Source organism: Sinocyclocheilus anshuiensis, unplaced genomic scaffold (assembly GCF_001515605.1).
Source record: "Sinocyclocheilus anshuiensis isolate Anshui unplaced genomic scaffold, SAMN03320099.WGS_v1.1 scaffold1578, whole genome shotgun sequence".
Lineage (NCBI taxonomy): Eukaryota > Metazoa > Chordata > Actinopteri > Cypriniformes > Cyprinidae > Sinocyclocheilus > Sinocyclocheilus anshuiensis.
Window position 1 is genome coordinate 412265 of NW_015544225.1, and position 15922 is coordinate 428186.

The 15922-nt window shown below is 37.8% G+C and overlaps 1 protein-coding gene across 1 annotated transcript in view; it reads left to right on the plus strand.

The window, feature by feature from the left end:
• kcnh5a (potassium voltage-gated channel, subfamily H (eag-related), member 5a) overlaps positions 1-13975 on the plus strand; it is an 84092-nt gene extending 70117 nt beyond the window's left edge. Inside the window, exons 11-12 of the mRNA XM_016498034.1 lie at positions 610-806; positions 12792-13975. Of these exons, the coding sequence (XP_016353520.1) occupies positions 610-806; positions 12792-13958 (1364 nt within the window). The 3' untranslated portion in view covers positions 13959-13975. The remainder of the gene's footprint in view (positions 1-609; positions 807-12791) is intronic.
• Positions 13976-15922: the final 1947 nt, after the last annotated feature.

The window sequence follows — 15922 nt, forward strand, 5'->3', positions numbered from 1 at the left end:
GTATGAAAAGTGCTCCGAGTCGCTGCAGAAAACAAAAAAATTGAACAACAACAAAAACTGGAAATGTTGCTGGAGACGGGCTTATTGAAAATGCAAACTCATTCTCTGCCAGCAGGAGGCGCATTTAGAGTGATAAAACTAGTGGTTCCCCCGGTAACGGCTGTAATCAAAGCAGCTCCGCTCATGAACGCTTCTTTATCAGATCAAATGAAAATGCCATCGAAACTTTTCTGAAGACAGTTGGTTCCCTTCAGAGATACATTCATATAAAACACCCGCGCCGCGTTATGATTTTGAAACGTGCAGTGCTCATGTTTATTCAACGAAGTCAAACGCCACAAATAAATCAATGTATGGGAAACACTGGTAATGTATATCGAAATATCGGAAATGTGTTTAAAAATCATATCACCGTTATTGAAAAAAATTATTGTCCAGCCCTATGAACACATTGTGTAAACATTCACAGTGCATGGTGGGAAAAGCATGTGAATAAAAGTATTAATTTAAGTATTAAAATCCAGGCAAATCCAAAGGGTTTGCATTCTTTTTTCCTGCAACTTTATTTCTGATGTGGTTTCAAACTACGCTCCCTGTCTGCTGTCCCAGGTAAGGGTGATGTGTTTGGTGATGTGTTCTGGAAGGAATCCACACTGGCTCATGCCTGCGCTAATGTGAGGGCTCTGACATACTGCGACCTGCATGTCATCCGGAGGGACGCGTTACTTAAAGTGTTGGAGTTCTACACGGCCTTCGCCAACTCCTTCTCCCGAAACCTCATCCTCACCTGCAACCTCCGCAAGCGGGTAAGCGCTACTTACATGTTATCACCAAACATCAGATTCTAATGGCAACAGACTTTTGCTGAATCTCTTCTAAAAAGCCTTGGAGAATAGAACTCAAACATGATCGCCCACTTTTTCTCAAGTCTTGGTTCGAGAAGGCTTTTTTCCTGCATTAGCATTTAAAAATCTAGACATTAGAAAACCTGAATAAAACCAACTAGCTCTAAGGTGAGTTACATGATGATAATCTTCGGTTTGAAGCAAAAAAGTACAGTAGACAAAAACCAGATACAAAGAAAAAAGACAAGACTGTTTACTGCTTTATGAGTGAAATAAACAATTTTGTTATTATTCTTTTTATACTTCTTTTTCTTTTGCCATATCAGTCAGATTTTTTGTTTTAGAGATTCAAGCACATCCTGGTGCACTTTGACCTGAATGTGAGTTGTGAAGTCCTGCTGTATGCAGTGTTGGCATGAGAACAGAGCTCTGTTGTGGCTTTCAGACCTGACCTCACATTCCTTAAATACATAAATGATTCATTCTGACAGACCGCCCATGGAGAACTTTGGGTCTCTTGACAAAAGAAATACCCTGTGCACTCAAAACACAATTAGAAGACCTCAGCTGTGCACTCTTACATAATTGGTGAGCATTGTGTAAAACTATATTTAGATGCAAAAATGTCCTCTCTTGCTGTATCTCATCTATATTATTGAGGTAACGATGCACTGAAATTAGGTGTGTTAGTCATTTTTAAATAAGGAGGGAAGGGAGATCCTTCTTGTATGCCTTCAAGTAAACAAAATAAATTACTAAATTCTTTCATAGAACTGCTGGACTTCTTGGACACAGACAGGAATCAGTGAGCCATGATATTAATGTATTTCCTCTGGCTACAGCAAAGAAGGACCTGTCTAATGAGAGGATACTTTGCTAAGGGCACAAATTAATTGATTTAAAGGTTTATGGTTCTTCAAGGTCTCTGAGTAACTTTGAGTTCATGAATTTTGCATGCAGTTGATTTGTAGAGCTTGGGATATGTCTTTCATTAGTAGACTACATGCTTTCATTCCTAATGAAAAATTCTTGTTGCATTATTACTTTTGGTTTTTAATGTACATACAGTGATTTTACTGTTGATTATTATTTGAATATGCTATTTTAGACTTTAGATCCGTTGTTTATATTAGACTTAAGAACCATCGTTTAGAGTGACCAGGTTGAGGTGAAAATAGTGTGAAGTGTTTTAAGGGCAGACTGTTGGTTCTTTGTCGGTGGAGTGACAGAGGCTGCCCCATCGCCCTGCTGTGCTCAGTCGACTGGGTAACGCTGCTGATGGGCCGGCTATACTGAGGAGAAATGGCCCCCCGCAGCGCACACTCTGAATAAAGCATGAGTCAAATCAGCAGGAATACACGCACACACACCACACACATTTATCATGCATGATAATAACAAGAAGTGTGGCCTCCTACTAATATTATTACGTTATTGTCATCTCATATTCACCCTACACACAACATGACAAATGTTGGTCACGTTGTGTTGGTGTTGGTCAGAAATTTAAAATTGTAATTATAGCATGTGAAATATATAATATACAATCAATATGTAATTACTGGACTATTTAATGATATTTGAATAATGTTAATATATTCATATTAATTCATCAGAAGTCCCTTATGCTCACCAAAGCTGCATTTATATAATCAAAAATACAGAAAAATGAATAATAATATTGTGAAATATTATTATTAGAATTTTAAATAACTGTTTTTTATTATTATTTTTATATATTTTAAAATGCAATTTATTTCTGTGATGGCAAAGCTGAATTTTCAGCAGCCATGACTTCAGTCTTCAGTGTCACATGATACTTCAGAAATCAAGAAAAAATTATTATTATTAACATTTATTATTAAACTTTTATTATAAATTTTCTTGGACGAGTAGAAAAGTAAAAAAAAAAACCACCCCAAAAAAACATTTATTTGAAATAGAAGTGTTTTGTAAAATGTCTTTACTGTCACTTTGGATCAAGTTTAATGCATCCTTGCTGAATAAAGTGATTAATTACTTACAAAATCTTATTCACCCTAAAAATCCTGGATTTTTTTTTTTTTACTGCGCTCATCACAATGCATTCTGGGAATGGGTGAAAGATATTTGTGATGATGCCTTAGAATTTGGCTAAAAAGAGGTGTTTTAGGAGGCGGCATTATTATAAAAATAAAAGATTCACAGCCCAAGTTCTCACACTTTCTTTAAAGGCTTCTTCAGCTGTCCTTCAGACTCCCTCATTATCGCTTATCTCTGCTGGTCAATGTCTGAACGGCTCACTGAGGTCCTGATCGTAAGGAAAAAGCTCAGTGAAAGCCCTGTAAATATCTCTGAAGCAAAAGTCACTCTAAAAGAGCCGCAGAGCCCCAGGCCTTTGGTCACTAGTGTGTTAGTGAGTGAATTTTTCCACAGCTTTACATTCAGACATGGATTAGCTGTGCGGTGTGCTTTGAAAAGAACTGTTCCTGTGAACTCTCTCTTTTTTAGTTAAAGTAACTCATGTGGTTCATGATGGTCAGAGTAGATCACAATAAGCTTTATGGAACTGATGAGCTTTGATTGTTTGATATTAACAGACATTGTTTGGCAGTTTTAAAGGAAAGGTCTGAGTTTATCTATCCCGTTTCGAGGCCACATGTTCAGTAGACGATCCCTTTGCTAGATCAGCTGACAATGCAAGCCAATCTCAAACGAATGCTCCACCATTACCCGCTGGGCTCACAACTCTGTCTTTGGCTGCTGATTAGTGTCAGATCGGAGTCTTTTTTTTTTTGCCCGAGCTGATTCATCTAGGCAGCAAACGCAAAGAGGAAGCAGAATCCTCCACACCTGCCACACTTTCCTCCTAACAAGATTTACAAAGCCTTTGGAAAGCTGCAAACCCCTGCCAATAAGGTGGGCGAAGCAACTTTATCATCCCCTCCATTACCAGGCCAGGCAGAGAGATGCTTTCTCAGCAACAAGAGTAAGATTCATACAGAAATCATCAGAACACAGTATGTCCACACAGAAAATAAGCCGTGCTTAATAGAACAGCTCACTTGTTTGGTGAATTGACCAGCAGTGTCCCACAGTGAATCCTTTTAAGAATTTTACATTCATGGATCTTTTACGTCCATTTTTAACGCCTTGCAAACATGAACGTTTGGTTTTCTGTGATACACTCTACATTGTTGTTGCAAATTCTGAGGATTTGTCACCAAGGTAATGCTGTCTAGCTGGATGACATGGATAGGGTTTTGTCAAATTTGCAAAAATTACGCGCTAGTCTTGGAAGCATCAGTATGAATGTGTATGTACTGTACTGTTCAAAAGTTTGGGATTAGTAAAATTCTTTAAAAGTGACAGTAAAGTCAACTTCAACAGTAAACTTTTGCAGTGTTAGAAAAGATTTTTAACGCTGATCTTTTGAACTTCCTATTCATCAAAGAATCAGCATAGATAAAAATGTTTCTTGAGCAGCAAATCAGCATAGAATGATTTCTGAAGGATCATGTGACACTGAAGACTGGAGTAATGATGCTGAAAATTCAGCTTTGCATCACAGGAATAATAAATGCAGATAAAACTTAAAAAAAAAAATCTTACAAACAACCCCAAATAAATGTTACTGTATGAGTATGTATATAGTGACATGCTGAACTCTAAAAAAACTATTGCTAAGTGCATTTTATGCCTTTTTCAAAGGCAAGCCATATAGTAAGGGCACATATGAGAAAACTGCTGTTAGGGTGCAGTCTGGTTGTTGGTTGTGTGCATGTCTGACTGTGTGCATACATGGGCATCTAAAAACGTGACACAGATAATATTCAAGTATTAGCTCATTTTGAGAGATATTGTGGAAGAAAAGTGGTCAGTTGTATGCCAAAAACACATTTTTTCCATTTGTATTTGGTAAATTATGAATAGAAACAATTACAGCTGCTCTGTCTCATTGCCAGAAGGCAGTATTGAGGTATCTGTACAAATTCTTCCTGGAATCTGGGCAGGACACGATCAGAAATTTTATGTAAATAATGAGACTGGCAGATCTTGTGCTGCAGGCTGTTTCAGTTCTTAAATCTTTGTTGATAAGTTTGAAAAGCAAAGCAAGTAGATCACTATAATATTTTCTATGGCCACTGTGGACATTATCGATAAAAATAGTAACTCTAATGGGCCATATACCTTCTCTTACAGAATTGCTTCAGGGATGCATCTAAACTTCAAAGGCAATATCTCAGTGTACCAAAATTACTTCAGAAGTATCCATGAAGCTACATTTGTCCTGATCTCAAGTCTATATTACGTTCTTTAAACTTTGTGGAGACATTAAATAAGTTTAATAATCCTGAAAATTAAGGTACATACAGTAGATGATATCTGAAACTTGATATAGTGAACATGAAAAGCTGTGGAAAAGTTCTTTTCACTTTAGAAATTAACCATTAATGTGAAATATTCACCAACATTTTCATAATCAAACTCACACTTCAAATGAGTAATATAATACCTCATTTTAGACAACTCTTTGCTGATTTTCTTCTTTGGTAGTGTCTTGAGACACTGACTTTTTTTGTTCCACTTTATTGTCATTAAATCTGTGCTGATCCAGAAATGAACCTTTTAGACTAGTTGAGGTTGGCTGGCAGGTCTGTGGGCAGAGACATGGATTGATTAAATGCAGCTTTTTGGCTCCAAGAGCAAAGGCCAAGATAGGTATTGATCCCCAAACAGAGACTCTAATTTTATGGCTTGCAAAATGGCTTTGGCTGTCTGTAGCCGATGTATTCTTGACAGGAAGCATTATAGGTGAGTGAAAAGAGGCACTTGAATGTCTGAATGCAGAAAAATGAACGTGATCATCTGAAAGGGACTATCATAGTCCTGACTTTGAAGTAGTGGGCAATAATCTGCTGATTGGCCGGCCGTGATTGGAAAGTGCTGAGCTGGGCGTTCCCAGGCTGGTGATAGGAGTGTTGAAATGGGAGGGGGGCTGCAAAGGAAGGATAAATGCCTGCCAGATCCCATTACTCTACACTGTTGGATTTTGCTGTGTTTGGAAGACTCAGTGCACTTTTGTTTCAATTCCCTGTGCTTTTTGCCTTTACACCTATTTGCACTGCAGAAAATCATCTGAATCTTTCAAAACTCAGGGACACATTTCAAATCTCCTACAGTTGTTTTACACCCAAACATATCTACTATAGCAATGCCAACCATAAAAACAACTACCCTTGTGGGTCTCAGTCTTCACAGTTTATTTGCCCCTTTATTTCTACGCAATGTATGGCTTATTTTCAACCCTTACACAATAATAAACTTTTTGTGTTTGTTGTGCTTAAAGCAGAAGTGCTCAGTCTAAAATTTATTTCCATTCCTGCTTTAACACCAACAAAGGCATGTTAGAAATACATGACTGCCTACATTTCTGCAAAACTGAAAAAAACGTACCTATACACACATTTCAGTTTCCATGTAAAATGAACACTACGGGCAATAAAAACACCAACAGTTTTTGCTCCTTTTCACACAAATTATGGTTATGATATTGATACAGGAATCAAAAGAGCTCAAAGCCTTGTATAAGGAAGCTAAAACAGCATGGTTGCTTCAGCAAATGAGTTTTCATCTCACATTTGCTTTTGTTAACATTGTCAGTTAGGTTTAGGTTTTAGTGTGGGTGGTATGTTAATTTTAAATGCAATAGAGAACATTTCATTTCTGAACTGCCGTGATACGTACAACAAACAACATAAAACGCTGCCACAGTCACGTTTTGCAGAATATTAAACATGCTATTTAGTGCCAGACACTGGATAGTTCACTTTTAAAATGGCGTTAAACCTGTTACAAGCAATGAAATATCAATATTTTAATAAACCCACATCTGCAATGGAGAAAAATGATAGCGCCTCTTGTGGACGTGTCGTCGGCAAAGTGCAGCAAAATGTACCTTAAGCAAGGTATTTCAGGTTTTGCAAAAATGATGGCAGAATCACACATTTCCAATGAGTCTGGGTCGTCTAACACAGATTCCTGTAATTTTCGAGTGAGCCTGAATACATCCTTTGTGTTTGATTGAGCTGGAGGGATACCTCTGCATGAGTAAGCATATACAAACAAAAATAAGCTTAAGTCCCAAATGCATCTTGGTTATTAGACTTTCAATCATCTTTTTTCCTAATCAAGACCAGTGGAGTATTGAAGTATTGCTCATTGTAAATGAGCTTTTTCTGTTTTGTTTTGTTTTATATATATTGACATTTCAGTGGGACTGTTCAGAAAATTTAACTAAATGAGAACCAGAATCAGCAAGTTACCATGTTGTTGCATTTTGCTCATGGGATAGCAGCTCAAAATTAGGGCTTTACACCACTTTCCAAGGCTTGCATCCCAGTCCACAGATACTTAATTTATCTTCAGCTGCAAATGTATGTAGTTTCAGCAGTTTCTAACAAAACTAAAGCTTCAACAGCTGTACGAAAGGCCGCAGAGACTCGAAGACTTTCAACAGCTGCTGTTACTACACCTCAGCGGGGCTAATGTGAGTAATTTGAATAATTTCAAACCAGGCACAGAAATAAACCTTGTGAGTTGATTATCATATAATATACAAAAAAATGATCTCTGCACCTGGGTATAATATGACTCATAACCTTTTCAAACCATGTCACAATGCAAACCAGAACAAAGGTGAATGATTTTATGCTTCTCAAGAAAAACTATAAGTGTCAGCAGTCATGCTGTGCATTTGACTTTGATTAATTTTCCAATGCTGGTTGTGCTTATTGCTTAATATAGAATGATAAACACCAAATCAGTGCAGGATAATTCGGCTACATATGAAATATGAATTTCTCTTACAGTGCATCCACAAACACACACTTTATACAGTTTATCACTTTTTTTCTTGAATTGGAATACCCACGGGTTTAAACACGGGTTTAATTAAAAAAGGTGTGTTAAAGTGTGCAAAGACATTTATAACTTGAGTTCTGTGCCTGGCTTTTGAAGTGGTTTTATGAATTTATATTTTTAATCAAGAACAGCCTTACTTCAATTTATTTATTTATTTTTTGGTAGCTTAATCTTCAATAACCAATTTAAATAAAAGTAAATAATGTAAATCTAATCGGTAGGCAAAAAGTGGATTTATTTATCTTGTTTATCTTAATGCATTTCACTACTGTATATTTTTTTGAAAAGGAAGAGGCATTCATAAAACCTGAATGAGAAGAAAGAAATGGATTTTTGTATGTTAAGGCCTTTTTCTCATAATCCACCTCATCCCCAGGGATACATCGGGTGGTGTAACTGTCACCGTTCCCACTGTCTGCATGTCACTCAGTCACTGTCACGGCATGTTATGTTCCATGTGGCTCTTGTCATGAGTGATGAAAGTGTTGTCTCATTCCTTTCATGTATTTATCAAAGTCAGGCAACGTCCAAGGGAAATAAACAAGACTGTGAGAATGTTTTCTTTGGAAAATGGGCCTTTTTTCTTGTTTAACTAAATGTATCTATTAAAGGGGTCATATGATGCTTTTTTAAAGATCATTATTTTGTGTATTTGTATTTGAGAGTTTAACTTAACAGACAGCATTGCCTGGATTATTCCTCAGATACAATACATATCGCATGAGAACCAGTTGGTACTCTGGCTAATGAGAGAGAGCATCTTTGACTGTCAAAACAAATGACAGTCACGTGATTAATGTCTCAAATTTACTTGAAATGTTTTTTCAAAAAAAGAAAACTTAACAAATTCAAAACCCAAATACTCACTTGATCTCATAAGTTTACATATATGTCCTTGACATTTACTTAATTTATAATGGAAAAAATACCATCCTACCATGTATATGTAGCAGAATGTATTAAGCATACTTGAAGGTGCGTTAAAGAGGAAAAATGATAAAGAAAAAACACTCTTAGTCTCAGAGCTGGACTCTGTTGTTTGTTTGATTAAACGCTGTTATGAGTGTCTTATTGTATTTCCCAGTGCACACATTTTAGGCATATACTGTAAATGAGTAATTGTACCATTTAAGTTGGACAACTCTTGAGAGCATTTCCTAAATAGTTCAGCTAAATAATTGCTTTGTTCAAAAGTATTGCACATCAAGTTAACTAAACATTGTTTAATAGTACTCTAGCTACCCTTTTTTTGTCACAATGCTTCTGAAGCAAAGCAACCAAAACTAATATACTTGTAAAAAGTCTCAATTCCTCTCTACAGAGAGGTTTATTAATATGCTCACTTTGTTATTTAATCTGTTTGGTAATCTTGGCCTAAACAGCTTGGTCAGGTGCTTTAATTTGAAATCAGGGGAAGTGAGATAAAGCACATTTTCTAGGTCCAGTAAATCATTCATGTTGCCTTTTTTCCTCCGTAACCACGTGGCCTGGTTTCTGAGCTCATGCATCTGCTCTACTTCTGTCTCAATCAACCACACATGGTGTTAAATGTTGGTGTTTATGTGTTACACTGACAATTTCTTCCGGTAAACTTAACCACACTGACACCTCTTGTGATAATGTTGTTCAAAGGGATAGTCCACCCAAAAAATTAAAGTTGTAATACTTTATCATTAGTTTGAGTTTCTGTCCAGGAGTGAACTCACGGCTGTGTTTAAAAAAAAAAACAAGATTGACCCGGCAATTATTCCAATTATACAATCCATCTTTGTTGGAAGAGGAAAAAAGTCTCTTCACACAGGTGAAGAATGTTAAAACAATAACGCTTGCTCCAGAGAGCGTAAATGAAATATTGGATTCTTCATTAAAATTCCCCATGGATGCTAACAGATCATTATAAATCCCTAATCAGTTTTCCTCCGCAGCAGAGATGCAGGCTGTTGACACATGTTTTTTCTTTCTGTCTCTTCTTTTATTCAGCAGATAGCTTGAGCGTTGTGATAATTGTCATTATCCAATAAGAGGCTGCACAAAGGAAATAATTAAACAGTGTGCATAGCTGAGGCCAAAGAGTAAATTCTTTATATTCGGGCATAATGGCACTTCACTTAATTCACAGCTTCTTTTTTTATTCCAAGGGCACATAACATTGCATCCATATATTATACACATCACTTACACTGCATTTTAACATTCATATACAGTATGTAATGGTGTTTCATGGTAGACAGAGATTACGGTACTATATTTAGCTATAATAAGCAGCCTTACTGTATCCTTTACCCTCTGAAGGATGTGGGTTGTTTTAAGTGTTTGCTCAGATACATGTATGGCTGTTTAAATTAGGGATGCATTATATATTGGTTAATGGCAATATTATTAATATTTTAATTTACTGGAATCAGTTGATATTGAATATTTAACTGTTTATTCTCATTTTCTTGTTTTTACATTTAGATTGCCTTCATTGTCATCTAACACTTATTTATTTAAAGTTGATCTTTAAAAACTCTAATTGAATAACATTGTTAAATGTGATCTTCAGCAAATCTCAAAATGAATATATTTTCCATAATGTGCATTATAATGTTGTAATGTTGTAGTTTGATTTTTTTTAATGTTGATTTTCTTTTTAGACAAAATAGCATTGATATACAGTATGATATTTACCATTTATGAGTTATGTCATAACATAAAAAATAATTAACAGCTCATTAGTATTGGCCAGAATTTAAATACTGTATCAGTGAAACCCTCATTTGAACTGTTCTGAATAGTGACAAAATAGAAGTACAGAATGCAAATTTAATGCCACAACTGTTAATAGCAGTTATGTGATGACTATTATTTCTAACAAGTATTTTTAGAACCATTTCCTGTCACTTCCCAAACATAATTAGCGTCCATCACTGCACACACCTTTGTTTCTTTTGTTGCATTCTCACTCTGCACCCTAGAGCTTATTTTGTATTTGGCTACACATTGTTCCTAGCCCACTCTCTCTTTTTCTTTCTAGTTGACTCCGTCACTTCCATCTCATTCTGCTCGTATTAAGCGACATTTAAATAATACGAAGAGGCAGAAGGGGGCTGGATTCATTATTTACCAGAGTCCTCCTGGGAGATGAGAAGTGACATGTTACGCAGCACTTCAGGGTGCCAAAAGACTGCACAGGGATAACTAAAGGGCACGCGACACGCTCTGTTCTATTTTTAACACTACAGACCAATGTTTGCCTGGAGGACTTTTTTTTAAGTCAGCACGGTCGCTGTTACATTATCTCACACGACATTGACAGTGATGAAAAATAATTCAGTAATTTACTAGAAGTTCATGATTTTTTCTACTGTAATGTGTAAGTGATACAAAGATTAGACAATCATTACAAGTGAGAGTTTTACACAAAACAAAATGTTATTTCAGGCTCGTCTTTGAACGTGTGATGAAATTCCATTAAAAATAACAAGCTGTGGGGCCGCATGTCCTGCTCTGTATGTCAGGTGGGGCTGTGCAGAACTCCCAAGGGTGCTCAGCTAGGGGCCTTGGGTGGCTAATTAACACTCTAATTAAAATGTATGCGATCAAAGCTACTGCCATGTGTATACCCACAGCCGAAAGAGATCCGATGAGGGGGGAAGGAAGAGAGGCAGGCTATTTCTGCAAGGTGCTGTGTTGCTGTTGGAGGAAGCTCTGAATCACTGTACAGGTCTCTGTTAACCTCGAAGTACTGGTAGTTTAAATGGTACAAGTTCCTGAACCTAACTGTTGACCTACTTGGCACAGCTCCAGTGTTGTTCGTTTTGTGTACTCTACTGTCCTGTTCAATACTGTCATGCCTCATGAACCACACCAGTGGCACTTAACTGGATAGCTGGCCGCAAGCATGAGAGCAAATACTTCATCTTTTACGGTGATATGGAAATCAGTAAGGGCTCTTGCTGAAACAGAAACCAGACTGCGGTTCCTATTACAGCATTCAGTTTGTGAATGGTTCATTCAATAAAATAAGTCATTTTTTTATATTTTTAAATAGTTATACTTTGCAGTGTTACTGTATGTCTCACAGTGTGATTATTATATCATGGCAACTGCTGCACACGCTACTGCTGCTTTTATTGCTGCTGCAGAGCAGGTATGGAGACTTGCTACTGCCGATACATACACAGACACACTGCTGTGAGCTTGAAGCCATGTCACTGTTACACAAATAGCATAAATGAAATTACCCATAGTGGATCTAGTCAGGTGGAGCTGGGGGAGGTGGAGGGTTTCATAGGAACTCTATTTTTGATATATGCCACTTTATAGTTCACAGTTACAACCTTGCTTCTCACAGTTATGACTTTATATCACACAGTGTCACTTTACATCTCACAAACACACTGTTAGAAAAAAAAAGTGCAAAATAGTACATTTAGGGATGCAACATCTTGTCACTGGGGCAGTACCTTTAAAGGGACATCTTTTTACCGTATCTACCTCTAAAAGGTATTATATATTATAACCTCATAGTAATAATATGGACCCTTAAGGTACTGCTTTGAACCTTTTAGGGGTAAATAAGTTACAAAGATGTTGTTTTGAGGGTACTGCCCCAGGAACAAGCTTTTGTACACCTAAATGTATAATTCTTGCACGTTTAAAAAAAAGTCACTTTATTTCTGATTTTAAACTTAATTTCACACTTTCACACTTAACATTTTTATTCTTTTACTCTGAGGTGGAAACTGGCTTCCATAGCTATGGGATTTGAATTATTATCAGGAGTTATATATGGTGACCTGTTCCCCTCTGCTTTGGATGTAAAGGTCACAAGTGAAGAATAGTTGAGGAATTGTAAATCTATGCAACCCTAATCATGACAAATATGTTCTTGCTCCGATGTAATTAGCCAGTGGATGATATAACCAGCATAAAAGTTCTTCATGCCTTCTTAGTAACTAGTGCCTCTTTAGAACTTGAATTAGTTCTTTATTTCATTCATTCAAAGCAGACATGGATTCCAAACATACAGATTTCTTACATATTGTTATGTCTCCACAGATTGTTTTCCGCAAGATTGTCGATGTCAAGAAGGAGGAAGAGGAGAGGAGACACCAGAAAAATGAGGTGACGTTGTCAATCCCTGTAGACCATCCTGTCCGCAAGCTCTTCCAAAAGTTCAAGCAACAGAAGGAGATGCGCACACAAGGTTCATCCCAGCATGAGCTGGAGAGGAACCAATTTCAGGTGGAACACCACCTCCATCCGCTGTCCCACCAGATTCATCAGCAGCAATATCAGCCCCAGTACCAGGGCCACCATCCTCTTCAACACCAACACGTGGCCCCGATGCAAAACGGGGCCCCTGGCTCGGGAAATGGGAACAGTGGTTCTAGCGTTGTGACCGTCTCACAGATAACCCCAATCCAGAGCACCCTAGCCTACGTTCAGACTGAGGAACCGAACAGGAGTGAAGGCCATGAGGCTATGGAGCTCAAGCCCAGCTTTGGCGTAGAGGACTCAAATTGTCTGAAGGTAACAAGTCCGGTGAGACCAAGAGGAGGAAGAGGACGAGGCTGGATGCGTTTTCATAACATTGCATCAGGATCGTCTCCTATGCTTCCGCTGGAACTAGAGAAGCAGCCGCAGCAGAAGGAAGAGGAGTGGGGGGATGTATCCCAGCCACTAAATGTGATCTCTGAAGATGGGAAGAGCCAGGAAGCAGAAGGTGGGAGGTCTAACGAAAGGGGTCCCAGTGGAAACGGTAACAGTAGCGATGAGACTGATGAGAATAGTGCTCTACACAAGACTGATTCTTGCGACAGCGGAATCACAAAAAGTGACTTGCGTATTGACCGGGTTGGTGATTCACGGAGCCCAGTCGAGAGATGTTCAATGGAAAGGAGCCCATACAAGCAGCCCAGCCCTGGAGTGGGCGACATGACCCTTCGGGGGATTAACTTTCAGCCTGTCCCTGAACAGACTGTGCTTCAAAACAGTCTGTACGAGGCAAAGCTGGAGCTAAAAGGTGACATCCAGACATTAAATAGCCGGCTAGCGGCTCTGGAGGACCAGGTGGGGGAGATTCTGAGACTTCTGTCGGAGAAGAGGAACCCTTCCCCACCTCCTCAGACCTCCTCGCCAAAAACCCCACTTCAGTGCCAGGACATCTTTGCCGTTTCTCAGCCTGTCACTCCAGAAACAGAGGGGGACAATGGACCCCTTTGAATTAGGATAAATATATTTAGATATTGATATGCTGTTTTTATCACTTCCCTTCCTCACACTCAGGAAGGAAAGGTGAATACTGATGATTAGAGGAAGGATCCTTGAAGTTGTAAATATATACTTGCATGTCCAGCTGGAATCTGGCCTGCCAATGAAATCTTCTCTACGGATAGTAGTTGCTTGTACACGTACAGAGTCGGCTGCATGCGGAGATGATTTTATTCTGACCTTGCACATGGGATCTTCTAACCAGGTGATATTTCAGGGCATTTTCTCTTTGAACGACAGCTTGATGCCCTAGACGTGGGATCTTGGGTTGCTGTAAGACAGGATCAGGCTTGGTTTAATGCTGTCATCGGTCATTCTTCATAGTGAAATGGCTATTAATATCTACAGTCATTTAAATTGGATAGGTACTCAAAAAAATGACGATTCCGTCATCATTTACTGATGTCAAGTCGTTCCAAATCCATATGACTTACTTTCTTCTGTAGAGCATAAAAGAAGATATTTTGAAGAATGTATTACCTGTTTTTGTCTGTACAAAAACCGGTAATACAGTGGGATCCAACATAGCATTAGACCCTATAAAGTTTCATTGTATGGACAAAAAAAACACTGAGACATTTTGCAAGATTTTGTTTTCGACACAAAGAAAGTCATACAGGTTCGAAGTGACACAAGGCTGAGTAATTGATGACAGATCTTTCATTTTTAGGTGAACAATTCCTTTAGCACAGGTTGCTCAAATATTATTTCCCCCAGTATGCAGTTCTCCTTTATAAGCGTAATGATTGGAAGTTTGCAGGATTGTTTGCCTAGATGATTTCTTGGATGTGATTAAGGCGATAATCCAATAACTAAACTCATTTTTGATATTCGAAACACATTTCATTACCACCACTGTTTCAAATTCCATTATCATTATCGCTTTTTCTGTATTTATTTTGTGGAACGTTATGATAGATAAGAGAGTAATGACTTAGCCCAATTTTTGAGGGTCTGTTTTACATGTTTTAGAGAGATATATCTGCATGCTGGATGGATTTAGCTCTGGCATGGTAAGACTAGGGACTAATTGTTTTTCCCTTATCAATTATGCAAACATACAAAGTGCAAGTCACAAAGGGAGGCCTGCATTTTGGGAAAGCATGAACACATTCAGGTCATTTGGAAATTATACAAGCATGCACTGAATTCTTTGCATGGCATCAACATTGTGTGTTACATATGAAAGGTCATGGATTCCTAGTATTGTTTCCCAAGAGATATCAATATATATACTACCCACATATAATTTAATTCCAGATGCATTTCAAACCTTTACATTTTAATCCAGTACCCAAACTAAAGCCACACTAAACTGCCTACTAAGGCAGTGATTTTGAATGAACCTTTCAGTTGGTCATTTGAAAGTGCTGTGGGGAACTTTCTAAATATTACGTTATTATAGCCACAGGCGGTGACTCACTGCGTATCAGCATACTCATGGGTGCTTTAGACGGTTTATAGCGTAATGACTAATGCCCTTTCACCTCTTATTTCCCATCAGTTCTATTGTATGTTATTAGTCCATGCTGGTGATGTTCATACCAAACACAAGGGATGTTGAATTGTGAATGGGGTTAGAAGAGAGACTATTAAGATTAATATAACAACAACAGGACTGTGGTTGTATTAAATTTCCTGTATTTGCATATAGATCCTTTAACATAAAAATGTTCTATCATAAAGCAATCCGCAAACAAGCAACAGTGCGTCAAAGCAGTAGCCTTTATTGTATATCACTCCAGTTATTCCCCAATTTGGTTCCCTCTTTGATAAACACATGCTCATCACTGTAAGTGCTCAGATAATAATATTAGTTTCAGAGTTTATGATGTTCATTGGGACCAAAGACATTAGTTCTTTTGTACTAATCGCATTAAATCAGTGTCCTGCTCAAATTCTCAGCCCCATTATTA